The sequence below is a fragment of the Clinocottus analis genome, unplaced genomic scaffold, assembly GCF_023055335.1.
Source record: "Clinocottus analis isolate CAN_PGR_092001 unplaced genomic scaffold, fCliAna1.0.p SCAF_7, whole genome shotgun sequence".
NCBI classification, from domain to species: Eukaryota; Metazoa; Chordata; class Actinopteri; order Perciformes; family Cottidae; genus Clinocottus; species Clinocottus analis.
The window spans coordinates 22,495,105-22,510,002 of NW_027176229.1; the positions used below are offsets into that span (position 1 = coordinate 22,495,105).

General features: G+C 41.2%; 4 protein-coding genes across 7 annotated transcripts; 1 reads left to right on the top strand and 3 right to left on the bottom strand.

The window, feature by feature from the left end:
* Positions 1-982: 982 nt before the first annotated feature.
* On the bottom strand, positions 983-5,768 carry acaa2 (acetyl-CoA acyltransferase 2). The gene is made up of 10 exons (XM_068566430.1): positions 5,676-5,768; positions 4,534-4,700; positions 4,277-4,405; positions 4,018-4,134; positions 3,716-3,863; positions 3,438-3,613; positions 2,863-2,992; positions 2,682-2,752; positions 2,195-2,349; positions 983-1,512 (listed from the first exon to the last, which is right to left on the bottom strand). Exons 1-10 carry the CDS (start codon positions 5,689-5,691, stop codon positions 1,431-1,433), a joined length of 1,191 nt encoding a protein of 396 aa, XP_068422531.1. The 5' UTR covers positions 5,692-5,768; the 3' UTR covers positions 983-1,430.
* Positions 5,769-6,061: 293 nt separating this feature from the next.
* mrpl40 (mitochondrial ribosomal protein L40) lies at positions 6,062-8,077 on the top strand. The gene is made up of 5 exons (XM_068566431.1): positions 6,062-6,222; positions 6,349-6,423; positions 7,010-7,165; positions 7,431-7,512; positions 7,634-8,077. Exons 1-5 carry the CDS (start codon positions 6,161-6,163, stop codon positions 7,859-7,861), a joined length of 603 nt encoding a protein of 200 aa, XP_068422532.1. The 5' UTR covers positions 6,062-6,160; the 3' UTR covers positions 7,862-8,077.
* Positions 8,078-8,314: 237 nt separating this feature from the next.
* cunh22orf39 (chromosome unknown C22orf39 homolog) lies at positions 8,315-10,170 on the bottom strand. Its single transcript, XM_068566432.1, has 3 exons — positions 10,091-10,170; positions 9,073-9,240; positions 8,315-8,916 (listed from the first exon to the last, which is right to left on the bottom strand). Exons 1-3 carry the CDS (start codon positions 10,118-10,120, stop codon positions 8,785-8,787), a joined length of 330 nt encoding a protein of 109 aa, XP_068422533.1. The 5' UTR covers positions 10,121-10,170; the 3' UTR covers positions 8,315-8,784.
* Positions 10,171-10,626: 456 nt separating this feature from the next.
* Positions 10,627-14,621, bottom strand: ufd1l (ubiquitin recognition factor in ER associated degradation 1). Of its 4 annotated transcripts, none has more exons than XM_068605245.1 (12): positions 14,475-14,621; positions 14,109-14,241; positions 13,201-13,233; positions 12,990-13,111; positions 12,755-12,885; positions 12,593-12,665; positions 12,420-12,488; positions 12,151-12,222; positions 12,021-12,071; positions 11,835-11,923; positions 11,444-11,528; positions 10,627-11,207 (listed from the first exon to the last, which is right to left on the bottom strand). In XM_068605245.1, exons 1-12 carry the CDS (start codon positions 14,475-14,477, stop codon positions 11,133-11,135), a joined length of 936 nt encoding a protein of 311 aa, XP_068461346.1. In that variant the 5' UTR covers positions 14,478-14,621; the 3' UTR covers positions 10,627-11,132. The 4 variants fall into 4 exon arrangements, with proteins under 4 accessions (XP_068461346.1, XP_068461348.1, XP_068461347.1 ...); XM_068605247.1 differs by lacking the exon at positions 14,475-14,621 and adding an exon at positions 14,342-14,440; XM_068605246.1 differs by lacking the exon at positions 14,475-14,621 and adding an exon at positions 14,323-14,426.
* Between the last annotated feature and the right edge of the window lie 277 nt (positions 14,622-14,898).

Below are 14,898 nucleotides of genomic sequence, written 5' to 3' on the forward strand. Positions count from 1 at the left end.
AAAAATAAAAAAAATGTAGCAAGGTTTCCACTTATGTGTTTTTACTTTAGCTATTTTACTTTTCTATATTTACGGCATATATTATTTAATTGTACTTAAATTGGTTATTCAGTCCTCCACCCATGTAATCCTCCTTTTAGAGTGCATGTGTAAAAGTATATGCATGTGGGAAGGTATTGGTGTGCTATATATATATATATATATACACACACATATATATATATATATATGTATATATATATATATATATATATGTATATATATATATATATATATATATATGTATATATATATATATATATATATGTATATATATATATATATATATGTATATATATGTATATATATATATATATATATATATATGTATATATATATATATATATATGTATGTATATATATATATATATGTATATATATATGTATATATATATGTATATATATATATATATATATATACATATATATATATATATGTATATATATATATATATATATATATATATACCAAAAAATTATACCAAAATTACGGTTTTGTTTATTTACTATTTATTCTATTTGACTATGTTTATTCAATTGTCAAAGACTGTTCTGTTTTGTTAAAAAAAATCTAAATGAAAAAGTTGAAAATTCAATTTTAATTTCCTAATAAAATAGGTTTGCCCAAATATAGTCTAACCCATCAATTCCAGACTTTTGTCTACTTTCTAAATATATCTCAGGGGAGGCGTTACAAACATTGAGGACATGAATGTCTTATATTAAATATCATTGAGTACCCCTTTCTCTCTATATATGTATATTATCAGTTTTTCTAAAACCATTTGGCACATAAATAAGACAATAAAAAGTAAAGATTCTGTTTTATTTAAACTAAAATAGAAACTAGTAGTGTCTGTTGGATATTAATCCAAAAGTTCTCTGCTGATCTAGTAAAATAAACAGTGGTCGCCATCGAGTGCTGATCATGAAAACCTCAAAAAGCAGAACAATGTTATTTATTATGATTCTTTGACACAAAGATATACAAAATGAGTTGTTTTTTAACTGCAGGAGCCATCACAGGTCGGATATGTCTTCTGTAAATGATGATCCCTGTTAATGGAGTGATAGAGAAGACATTAAGGCATTTCAGACACTCCGATAGCGCAACACAAACTGCACTCTATGAGTCGACAATGTGCTACACATGTTAACGTGACAAAAAGGACCTCGCTCTGTGTCTCGGCCACGCACACAAACACTCTCTTGATTCCTCCTTTTTCTTTTGTTTAAACAGAGCAGCAGTAGCTGTTAAGGGAGCATTTGACATTTTATGTGTACATGGAAGTGTTTTAAAATCTTCTTGATGCATTTGTCGCCTGTGCGAGACGACGTTGAGGCGAGACATTCATCAGCAGCAGCTCTTCTGGTTCTGGCGGCTTCTCGGATCAGCACTTCTCGAGGATGATGGCGATCCCCTGACCCCCACCGATGCAGGCAGAGCCCACCGCGTACCGGCCTCCTCGTCGCCTGTCAAAAACAAAGTTCATAAGTAGAGTGAACCTCATAAGCTTGGAGCCTCTTTTTCCTAATTTCCCAGAAATAAAGAAGTGAATTTAGAAAAAAACTCAAACGCTTTCAGTTCATCATCCGCAGGTCCGATTTAATACATTTAAACGGCTAAAGTACAATAAACCCTTGTGAGAAGAGAAGCGATGGCGTGCATTTAAAAAAAGATCGTTATATTTTATGAGATCAACATTGGAGTCTCAAGCTGCAAAGCAGTAACAATAGTTTTTCCCACCTTTCTCTTCAGCGTTTCGAGAGTTGAAAAGGGGTCAGAGCTTGTGTTTAATGTGATTATTATTACAGATTTGGATGCTTCAGGTCTTAATCTTTCTAAAGAGGTGCAGTATTACTCTGTGGCATGATGGGAAGGCACCGAAGATACGATAAAAAACTCAGGGAGCAATCATTTGCTCAGACCATTGATCATATTATGCAGTAAATAATAAATATATACATATTTTTTTGAATGGCAAGAAGTTGCAGATTCTTTAGGATTCTTTTGGTATTCATATCAAGGTCATATGAGCGGTTTCATCAGGTTTTAAAGCAACGTAATATGCAGACATGCATCACCTGATACTAATAACATTGTACTTTTAGTACCTTCTATGTAGTTACTAAAAAAAAAAGAGAATAAAATCACCTGAGCTCGTGGACCAGGTGGGCGGTGATACGCGCTCCAGAAGCGCCGAGAGGATGTCCGATGGCGATGGCGCCGCCGTTGACGTTGCTTTTGGCTGGATCCAGACCGAGAGCCTTAGCGACGGCCAGGTACTGCGGGGCGAAGGCCTCGTTCACCTGCACGGAGCAACAACGACACCGGGATTAAGGAGGCTCAAGGAAAAACTGTGTCTGGGTCGGCGATGCGCTTCAACTCTGCTCACACTCGCAGACCCCTGAGGGTAGGGGGGGAGAGGGGAGTGGGTCAAGAGCAGGAGCGAGGGAGGATTCGGCAGTCGGCAGTTCTTTAATGTCTTTATATTCATCTTACTTATTGTATGTATACAAATACAAAGAGCGAAGTGAAACCGGCGTCAAATTCCACGTATGTGCAAATGTACACGGCCATTAAAGCTGATTCTGATGAAGCGTCTGACACAATCTGATGGAGCGAGTCACTGACAACGAACCTCCACAAGATCCATGTCGTTGAGAGTCAGACCGGCTTTTTTAAGAGCTTCTGTGATGGCTGGAACGGGACCTGAGATGATTCAAAGAGACCAGACACGCCCACGTTGAAAAATACCCAAATAGCACAGCGGCTCATTTTGTCGTTAAATGACAATCCCCGAAACAGAAGCTGTCACTTACCGATTCCCATGATGCTCGGGTCACAGCCCGCAACGTGATAGGCCACAATTCTGGCCAGAGGCGTGAGCTTGTGCTCACGCAGCGCATCCTCACTGGCGATCACCACGGCGGCGGCTCCGTCAGAGACGCCCTGGAGGTCGAGAGGAGAGCGGAGGGTTCAGTAAGAGTCCGGTGCTTCCCGCGGTGGCAGACAAAAGCAATACAGGTAGGTTTTTTTTTTTGTGTGGATTGTATGCTCCCTGCTCCTTGTGTGCGAGTATCAACCCAGGGCAGACTGACATGACATCAGTGCATGGAAAGGGGAGGAGGAAGAGGAGGAGGAGGGGCGTCCTCATTCATATCTACACAACAAATGTGCTCACGATCACCCCCCTCCCTCCTTTGGGCTCCAATGTCCACCCTGCAGACTATGACAATATCCTGTAGGAGACAATGCTCCCTGAATTGACAGACTCACTATCAGCCAGGCTGATTGGTTCAGCCTGAGCAAAGATAACAGAGCGAGAGCCTTTAATTACTAAAGTAAGGACACATGCTTGTGACACACACGCACACACACACACACACACACTCACTGAAGCGTTGGCAGCGGTGACAGTGCCTCCCTTCTTGAAGACGGCGGGCATTTTGGCCATCTGTTCCGGAGTGGTCTGTGGACGAGGGTGTTCATCGTGCGTCATGGACACTTTTCCCTTCCTGGCTTTCACGTCGATGGGAGCAATTTCCTCGGTGAAGTGACCGCCCTCGTGTGCTGCAAACACAAAAAACAAAAAGGCACGATTCAACTATTAAAGATCGAGCCGTAAAGCTGACTCATCACCGAGGCGAGCGGCTCGTGAAGCCGCGGTCTTACCGGCCTTCCACCGCTGCTGCGTCTGGTACGCGTAATTGTCGACGTCTTCTCGTGTGAGCTGGTATTTCTCTGCCAGGTTTTCCGCCGTGATGCCCATCGGGATTTTGATGTGCAGGTCAGTCAGGCCCGCCCACAGGGTGTCCTCGAGCTGTCGGGAAGACGAGGAAAAGTTTGTTGGTACTTTTTAATCTTTGCGTCAAGAGTTTGAGGAAATAACGAGCGGCTCCTCGGCGTCTCTGCGTGCATTTGTGTGTCGAGTGTTCAGGGATTAGAGAGTCGAGAAGAACCGACAGGAAGCCAACCTTGAGATCGACTCCAAACTTTGTACCGAATCGTATGTTGCGAACAGCGTACGGGGCCTGACTCATACTCTCCGAGCCGCCGCACAGGACCACCTCGGACTCCTTGAGGCAAATCTCCTGCAAGCACACACACACAAACACAAGATAACAGGGTCTTTTATTTTTTTCCCAGCAACAAGACAAGTACATTGTGCTTTTACAAGAGTGTGCTCTTTGTACATTCGGGTCTGAATCGTTTTGTTCTTGCTGGAGCACTTACTTGAGCGCCATTGATGACGGACTGGAAACCAGACCCACACAGTCTGTTCACAGTGAGAGCCGGCACCGGGATGGGAACGCCACACCTGAGGCCCACGTGACGAGCAATGTAGGGCGCGTCGGCCGAGCTCTGAAATCAGATGACGAGGGATTAAATGGTGGGGACCAAACCCGAACACACTACTCAAGCATCTTCATGTGATTGCAGGAGTGATCTACTGTTGATCGGTTACATTTTTTGGGTTGAGGGGGTGTTACCTGCATGACATTTCCCATGATGACGCTGTTTATAAGCTCTGGAGCCACGCCCCCTGCTGCCAGGGCGGCTTTAGCTGCATGCTCAGCCAAGTCTGTTGCACTGTGATCCTTCAGCACGCCGCCGTAGGTGCCAAACGGAGTGCGCTTGGCAGCCACAACGAATACACCTGCAGAGGAAATAAAATAAAACAAGAGTTTGACTTCAAACCACCCACCGCTGAGCCACAGAGTCAGGAAAGAACCGTAAAAGAACTTTTGATCCAGAGGATGACGTAACTACGTCTGGATCCTCTATTTTTTCCATAGTATCACATCTCTTTCCCACGGAGATTTATTTCACACACACTCAGTTGCTTCATGTTCGTGATTATGAAGTCTTATCTATATTTTTTTTAACTTGAACGTTGCGTTTTCTTCTTCAAAAAGAAAAAAAGGGTTTAAATCTTCGACAACTTGCCTCATGTGCTAACCCTCAGGAAAAGAAAACAAGTCTTTAAAATGTTCTATTATTATTGTTATTTATTATTAAATAGAATTATGTACTTGCATTCAATCTTGCTTCATAAACACAAGTCACTCGGTATAATCAATATGATGTGATCTTGAAACACTGTGTTGCATATCAGACCTCTGCTATCAGAGGTGTGTGTTCAGTGTTGTATTTGCACAATAATTATATTTTACCTGCGTTTACGTTACATAACACTTCCACTTACCAAACGTAAGAGGGTAATATTTGATCTTTTACTGAACTACATTTATCTGAGATCTCTAAATACAACAATTACTTGAAAGTAGTTTACTTTTATTGAAGGTAATCAAGTAAGATTTTTAATATTTCAGTGAATAGAAAGGTGACTGAGGAGAAGCTGTCAACGAGTTAATGATCTTGACACCATCTTGTCACCTTTCACCTATTTCGCAGTGAAGTTGTGACCAGAGAAGCACATGAACTGACACAAACACATGAATATATTTACGTAAAGACAACTTTAGGAGAAGACACCATTCATTTTAGGGCACTGATAATCCTACACATACTCAAACAGGAGAAACGAAGCCCACGAAACACATTGAAACATGTTTTAAAGGTCCATCTGCTTTGTTTCCACCTCCTGCTGAACTGAAACATGTTTATTTACCTCTCAGAAGCGCCATGATGTAGATAAATATCACACAACCACTGCGGGGATCGAGCTCTTCGACTGGTATCTTCTGGCTGTTCTGAATGAGTTCCTGCTGAATGTAACAAAAAAAACCGCCGACCTTTCCTCTAAATACTGGAGCAATACTTTTCACTCGTCTCGTCAGATTCGACACGTCTTTTTATATATATATTAAAACTAAGACATTATTAAACTGTTAAAAAACGTGTAAAGTGCATCGTTTTTTATCATTGATTGTGTTGACACAGTAGTGTATAATGCATTTTAATTCAAAGAATTAATTGCGCTAACGAAATACGCGAATGTGCGACCAGGAAATTTTGTGGGCGTGGCAGCTGGACTACGTCATCTCGTCGCGCCACAGTCTACTCCGCCGTTCGAGGGGCAAAAAAGGGAAAGACGACTTGCTTGCACGTGAACGTTTTCGACCCCTCGGGCATGCGTTTACGGTGACTGGAGGCATGTCTGCGGCTTTATCGCGCGGGCTCTGCGGGGCTTTGTCCCGACAGACCGCTCCGTCCAGGTGAGTTGCGTTTGTAGTGGCGCGTGAACAGCTGACAAGGGCGCGAGCTACCTGGAGCTAACAGCGCGGAGGTTATTCAGCGGAGACGCGTCTGTTGGCTGACAGGTGTTGTGTTTTTTTGAGCAGCTTCCTGTTGGGAGGACATCTTCAGAGTCCCTGGTTCGCTCCCGTAATGACGCTGAAGACATCCGCTCCACTGAGGTATGAGCCCCAGGTGCACTGCATGCCAATTGTTTTCTTTTTCTTTGATATATTTGATAAACTGCTCGTCAGGAGCACGCACTCGTAAAACACTGTATTCCTTTTTTGTTTTGATCTTGCTGCTAATCAAGTAACCGCCTTTTCAAAATCTACTTTCATCGTCTTTTATTATTTTTTGGCACTCTCCTTGTAATTGTCAATTCATTAGGTGGTTTATTTTGTTTCTCAGTGAATGCTCGGCACTGTCTGTGTCCATATGTGTCCAGAACCAAAAGGGGATGTGCTCATATTGCCCAAGTCTGTCATTTATGATAATATCAAAAAGGATAAAAGCAAAACCAGAGGACGACACTGACATCGTTGCTTCTCAATGACTCAAACCCGCTGATAATCAAAAATGATTTGCAATTCACGCTTGAGTCAAAACCAAAAAACTCTACTTGATACGACGCCATTTGTTTTTAGCTATGACATCCCAGTATCGTGTCTCAGTATCAATATGTTCCCCAGATTTACTTAAACTAAATATATCTTATCTTGCGGTTTAACATACTCATGGAACTGTGCTTTGTTTGTTTTTTTTAAGAGCGGAGCCCAAGAAGAAGAAGAAAGTGGACCCGAAGCGAGATCACGTGTTGAAGGAGAGGATGAAGAAGAAACTGAAGAAGATGGAGAAGGTCGCGCCTGAGTTCATCCCCCTGGATGACCTCATCACTCCGTTCAAATGCTTAGATGAAACGAGGTAATTATACCACGACTGCAGTCGAACAAGACCAGAGAAAGGTCCCCATTGGCTGTTCCTAACAGTACATTAACTCCACAAAGCTTTGAGGCTGGCAGACATTTAATTAAACAACATTTTTTGGACACATTTGCCTTTTTATATACATCATTTGTCCTATTTTTGTTTTTTAATTTGACTTACTGTACCGTTTTGTTCTCCTTTCTATTAAGTGCTCACTGACGTGAAAGTGCATTAAACTGGTGTTTTTTACTCTCTTATAAAGGGAACGCTCTGCACTGAAGCTGTCATTTGAAGAAAGCGAGGGTCGCGCCCTGCTGCTGAAGGAGTGGTGTCGATACAAGCAGGTCACCACTTAACTTATGACGCTCCCATCGCCAAAGCTTTTATGGAAAGCCTTGCCTCTGACCTTTCGCACACTTGAGTGGGCCTTTTTTGATGTGTGCTCTTCCATCTTTGCTCTCGCAGGAGCAGCACAAGGCTGAAATGCGGGCAGTCGAGCTCGCTATCGAAGCGCAGAGGGAGGCGTTGGAGGAGCTGAAGGTGGAGTCTAAGGAGCTGTACCTGGCGGCGCTGAAGCCGGACCCGCTCCTGTTTCCCTTCACTCACGAAGGGCCCGCCTACACGCCGCCGATCAGCAAGCACGAAGCTCCCGATGGGAAATACACTGACATCACTAAAGTGTACACGCAGTGATGGATAGGTGGAGGGCTGTGTGTGTGCTGCCTGTGTGTATTTAATGTACTTGTTTGTACACGATAAACCTCTTGATTTGTACTGTCACTCTGTATGAAATGTAACATTCATGGAAATGATGCACCATTTTCTTTTTTCAACCACATACAAGTCTCTGTATAAAACACAATGGAAGAAATGGGAAATAAAATGAACTCCTTTTTTTAATTTTCCAAATTTGTTTGATAATGGATGACACAACTTGAAAACCGCAATGAGTTCAAGCTGTCGAGCTAAACTTAGCTTTATTAATGCATGTCTACAATATTCATCCCAGAGGAGTATCTACGGCACGAGCTGAAGAGAACACGTGTTTACTGTCTGGGCTCAACTCTCCTGCTCAATGTCATGGAAAGCGTCTTCTAGTGCAGCCTAGTTGTTAATACAACCCTCATCAAAACAAATTACGACACATTTTATCACTTGGATGAAATACATTTAATCTTCAAAATGTGCCCATTGCATTATCTGACCCAATCGTCCCCATTTTTTTTACGTTTGACACACCAAAAACAAGGAAAATCATCATTAAACTCATATACAGCAAGTGTGTGAGTGCAGTCAGCCTTTTGTGAGTTTTTAAAAGTGCCTTGTAAAATTAATAATTCATGACAAAAACAAACCGCTGCCTTTGTAGAGGTCATCTTGTAATTCACTGGTTGTATATATATATATATATGTTGTTGTACTCGTCAGTGACCACTAGGTGTCGCTGTTCAAACCGATCTGTTTTCACACAGCAGCTCTGTGATTACAGCTCGACATGGCAACAAGGCACCAGTGTCTCTAAATAATTTAATGAAGTGGCAAGACGTTCAAGTCTCCATTTAGCCTCTCTTTGGCCGGCATGGAACGGAGATGTTGGGGGTTAAATAGTTGACAGTTCATGAGTCTTGAGGCTTTTCCTGGTTCAGCGGCATGTGCCAGTCTCTGGGAGGGTCTTGCCTCAGTTCCCACACTGGGGTGAACTTCCTCTGCTCTGCCACTCTGTTCCTCTCACTCGTCTGCAAGGCTTCCTGCAATACAGACGATGGGGTAACGTATACAACCGATTGTAATGTCAAGACTTTTATTTCATGCCTTCCTCAGCTCGGATCAATACACCACAAAATGTTATTGGTTTGTTTACAAGTTCAGGGATTTAAATAAGGTGTCTCTCTCCGCCCTGGTACCTTGGATTCGGTGGATTTGTTTTTCTCCCATTCTCTGCAGTTGTCGAAGTCCTCTTTCCACTGCTGGCATGGCGGGGAGGTACCGTGGGTGTAGTAGTGGTGAAAATGGTTCTTCAAGCTTTTGCAGTGGTTGAGTTCACTCCAGTAGTCATCGCAGGCTCGGGGCGGCTGGTAGGGTCAGACAAGATCAGTACGTTATGCGTTGACCCCTCTAACTGTTGTGGAACACCTTCCACTTTTATGGTTACGTCCAACAAGCTAATGTAACATGTAGCAGCAGAAAGGATTAACGTGGGGAGGGCTTCACTTGTGCAGCTTTGCTTAAAGGGAGGTGGAAACTCCAACCTTATTAAAGCCGGTCTTGATTGACTAAGAACTTTTGATTTATACAAAAGAGGAATAAATTTAAAATTAGTTTAAAAAAAAAAATTAAGTAAAAAACAAAAAGCCCTAATATTCACAATCAGTTTTTATTTGGTCTATTATTAATCTATGATGATTTATTTCATGATTTCTTATGTTGAAAATATGAGGTTAACAGATACATTAGGGTTAGTTATTAAAACGCCTTCTTAAACATCGTTTATTAAGTAAAACTGTGTCACACTAGAAAATACACCAGTTTCCTCAATGTACCTTTAAAAAGAGTAGAAGAAGAAAGAAGTGTCGCTCCCACAGCGCCTCTTCAGGCCGCTCATGTTCATGAACCGTTTTGCTCTATGGGTTTCTACATCTACACGTCGTTTAAAAGAAATATAATTAACAACGGAGACAAACACAAACAATTAATTACGTGACGTGGAATTAGAAAGTTTCTGTTAAAACCTCCTCGTTTAACTGACATTGCTTATCGCTAGCGTTAGCTGGCTAAGGGCAGTTTAGCAGCGACAGGTGACGTTAATCATCTCGCTGACTGTTTTGAGTCGGATGTGTTTATTCACTCAGAACGAGCACAAAGACGAGCTGGATTAAAATGCATCGTGACACTGAGCTCACGACATAAGAATGGTTAAATTACCTTCCACGCTACTTTTCCAGTGTGGTCCATTGCTAGCGCTAGCTGCGTTAGCAAACACAGCCACAGGACTTCCGGTTCGACTTCATTTCAAAATAAAAGCCCATTTAAGACTATATTTTACACTTTTGGAAAAGAAAGAAAACTAAAATATTAATGACTAATACTAATGATAACCAACCAAACATCCCCGAATTGTAGTGACCATGATTGTGACCAATGTATTTAAAGTTTCTCTGTATTTGTTAAAACAACTTGTTTTGGACAAATATGGACGTTTCTTATTTAACAACTTTGTTGTTTTTCCACCATCTGTTAGTTATAAAATATGCATTACTTGCTCATTACACGCCATTTCACCATGCCATTACACTGTTGAATTAGAACTAGACAATCAGGCATAAGACATTGGCTTTTATATACACGTGTCCAATTCTAGTCAAAAAAAATTGCAAATGTAATATACTAATATATACCAGTATTATTATTATTTTGTTTACAAAAAGGGCATTAAATGAAGAACTATTAGTGACAAAACATTTCAAACACACTCCTTTATTTGTCTATAAATAAAGCAAGACAAAAAGGGGGAGGGGATAGCAAATTACTCCTTTAACTAAAAAAAAACAAACAATTTATTATAATTAAAATCAAAAGCATTGAGCTATTATTGCTCCCATTTTATAAGAATGGGACTCTGGATAACAGTATATTTAAAGTCAATTGTAAAAATTCAACAATTATGGAAAAAGGGGGGGGGTAAATGTTCTAATACAACAATACTCCCCAAGTTATTATTTTTTTCCTTTTATGGTGTGGCGATATAATTTATTCCTCAAACTCCAGACGGCATTTTATGAAGCTTCGCTTTTGTCAAAGATATTAATGTCGGAGTTTTATTTAAATATGATCCCATCTCACCAGCAAAATACATTTCAAAGGGAGAGAAACAAATCTCTTTTTTTTTTTTTTTTTACTCTGCTGTTGAAGAACAATTGATATGGTGAGTCCGTGTGCATTATCCAGTCTCTCCACTTAGAACCCTTCAAGGCTTTCTGCCCTTCTTGCGTAGTGACTGTCCTTCTCCAGAGAAGGCGATGAATCTGTTCAGTTCATCATCCTGGAAGAGATTTTTTTTAATTGTTATGACGGGAATATTAAAGCACGAGTTCTAGAAGAAAGTGTGTGCAGAGAATTCACTACAAATAACTACAATGAATGCCACCAATAAATCGTTTAGTTCAAGTGCTATAAACAAAAAGGTTGTACAGGAAAAAGATTGTGAGGAACTGAAACACTAAATACAGCAGAGTTAAATATGTACAAATGGGTGAGAAAATCCTCCACATTTCTTACATCATCTACAAATTTCCTGGGCTGAGGCCTCGAGTTTCTGATGAAGGTTATCTTGCCAACTTTGAATTCGTAGTTGGGGATGCCTCTGTGAAAAGAAAAGGTTTGAGTTTAAAAACAAGGTGAAGAATTTGCACTCAAGGCTAAAAAACATCAGCGTAGTAAAATACAGTTTGAACAGGCGCCACCAAAAAAGTAAAAACGTGTTAATGCTGCATCGCCACGTTTATCAAATAGTTACACGGCCAATCTTCTTTATGTCATTCCCAAAAAATCCACATAAAGTTGCAGAGTTATCATGCGTATGTTATCATGAGTATGTAAACCTTTATGTTACCATATTAAATGTGTCGGCCACTTCATGTGTGCATGTTTAGAAAACACTGAACGTTACCTTTTGATGTCACTTGGGCCAAGAGGGGCGGGGCTGGGCTCGATCCCTTTCAATTTACCGTCCAAACGATTGCCGGAGCCAGTGAAAGCCTGAAGATGAAAACGGATCACAAGTTACATTACCTCTTGTTCTTACAGTTATCAGTGCGGTTTATTTGTCCCTGAAGCCACGGCGACATTTACTCACTCTGAATCCCAGGTCCATGTCGGCGTAACTGGTGGGGTCGGCGTCTTCCTCCTGTGAAGAATTTTGTTTTTAAATACATTTTTTTGTCAGAGCACAAACGGTGCGGGTAGCTTTAGGGTGTGGTGCTTACTGTTGGCTCTTCCTGGTGCTGGGGTCGTCGTCGTTCGGGCTCTTTGTAACCCAGAGGAGCGTCAAAGTCCACCTGGGAAACAGAGTCGCGACCCGTTTAAAGTGGAGAACATACAACAGAATAATTTCGTTGTCTGTAATAACGTGAAAGATTCCCAAACGTTTCCACGCAAAGGAACCCACATAGTTTACAGCTGAGGACCCCCCTGTCTGCTAAGTGTCTTTAAAGACCCATTGACAATGCCGTGTCACAGGGATAGAGGATCTTACGTTCATATCACACTCGATGATAGACACAGCTTTATCTGGCTTGGTTTCCATTACTCGCAGCTCATATATCTGAAACAATAAAACAGATACCATTAGTAGTCGTATTTAGTAGAACCCAAAAATACAGACAAAGCACATATTCACCATTAGTCCGACACAATAAGTCAATTCACCTTTTCGTTGTAGTTGATAGCCACGACATCTCCCGTTGTCAAGCAGGCAAAGTTTCTCAGAGCATTCTCCAGTCTAAAATTAAAGTGACAAGTCAGTCCGTCAGTTCAAAAACAAAAATGTGAAAACGGGTCGAGTCAATGTTCTGGACTAATGTGTCTTACACGGCCTTGGGGTTTGTGATGTCCAGGAAGTCGGGGCTCTGCGGCTGGAACTTTGAGTAAGTGGCCACCATCAGGTTCACACTCTCCACTTGAACCAGACCTCCTTCCTCCAGCAGGAGATTCTGCATCATCTGCAGCAAACAGAAAGAAGATGATTTCATTGCAGCGTGGACGGATCAACAGAAAACAATTCAGAGGTCGGTGTCAAACTGTTTTTTTTCCTTCTTTTCATTACCCAGTGAGGCAGGTAGCAGATTCCCTCGTCTGCCACAAACTCCAGCACACCGCAGTGCGTCATTCTGTCGGAGTTCTTGTTGGTCAGCTTGAAGAGCATTGGATAGGTGATGTTAAGTCTGCCTGTGTGAGGAAAAAGGAGCATAGAGGTCCGATTCATAGAAGGTTCCAGAGGAGATGTTTGTAAAAAAGAGACCTTTCATTTAACTTACTGAGCTGGTCGAGGGCTGAAGGTGGCATTATTACTGGAAAAGAAATTGCGTATTAGTTGAGACAACAAGAATGAATAAGATCAAGTAAATATCTTTGCTTCAAGTTAAAAAAAAGAAGTCTTTGGACACATAAGATATCAACATGCACACTTTTTAGAATAATGTTGACAAATTATCACCTTACAAACGAAAGGAGAAACCACCATGAATTTGAGGAATCACAGAAAAACTGCTGTAAAGCGTAATGTAGCTTTCAATACTTTAAGAATGTGAAAGAGCTTGAACTGGTAAACCTTTATCATAAACATAACAAAAGGTTGGCTGCACCAGAGAGGGGACGACCCACTGGTGAGGTAGCTGGGGCACGAAAAAGGAGCGCTGAACTATGACTGAATGGGGGGAAAGCATTGTACTCGCATAAAAACAGTGGGAGAATCCACCAAAAACACCTATTTTAGCATCTCTACAGAGCACCTGTGCAAGTTAATGAGATCAGAGTGAGTCTTAAGAGTTGGGCCGCCTCAAGCAGGATGGCTGTGATTATTCTTTAAGATATCTCTCAAAAATGTTCTGTTTTATGTTACTTGTATTTCCTATGTTATAGTAATACCCATCTCGCTTGGCATTGTTACTTTATCAATTCTATTTGATTCATTACTTACCTGTAAACTTTCTCGTGTTATACATTTTGTATGTCTTTGTAGAGCGCTCTGTAACTTTTGTGCTACATAAATACATGGGTATCATTATTATTCCCGTTCAGTAGATTGAACAAAGACTCGGAAGTATTCATCTATTTACACATATATAGTACATACACTTTCTGTGTTTGCAACAGTCTCCTCGTGATGTTACAGGCGGTGTGTAGAAGTTATAAGAGCACATGTTGTGACGGTAACAATACTCACTTTTGCCTCCCTTCTCTACGTCGGAGCGGTCGTTGGGTCCCGCCAGCATGGACACCGAGTAGCAGCGGTACTGAGTGGAGAAGCGGTTCTGAAACCCCCGAGACATCGGGTGGTCGAATACGTGGAAGGAAAACTGTGGAACGAACCAGAATCCCATTAAAACAACGTACGTGTTGACAATATTGTTTATTTTAACGTGAGTTGGTAAAAATACATCGGTCGTTTGAGTGCACCGTGACAGAGCAGCTTTCTGCTGATGTCGTGTTGTTGTTCGTCGCTCGCGAGCTAGCCGTTAAACCGCTCCGGTTTGTTTCGACATGGCCGTTAAACGTGACGTCAACGTCCAGTCGAACCGGAGTCACTCACCATGTCAGCCAGCTTGCTGTTTGGTTGTCAAGCGAGTTAAATAAAAATGGCTTTTTGCTTCTTTCTTTTTTTTTTCCTTGTTGGAAATTTCTTTGCTTCCGAGCTGTGACTTTACACTGTTGTCTTCCGCTTCTTCCGGAAGTGTACGCGCTGCGAGACGGAAATGACGACAGAGAGAGGCGTCAGCCAATCACAGAGGCCCATTGAAATAACAGTTATATTTTTATTTATTAAATATTTCCTGCAATTGAGCCGAAAAGCGTCCGTAATTAACGAATCATATATGAATATACTATATATAAATATACTATATATATATCATTTGTTTAACATAATATAAAATCTGTTTAAACACATCTATTAAAAAATATGATTTTATATTATATTATGTTAAATGTTTTTCCAAAAAATAAATAGGATCATT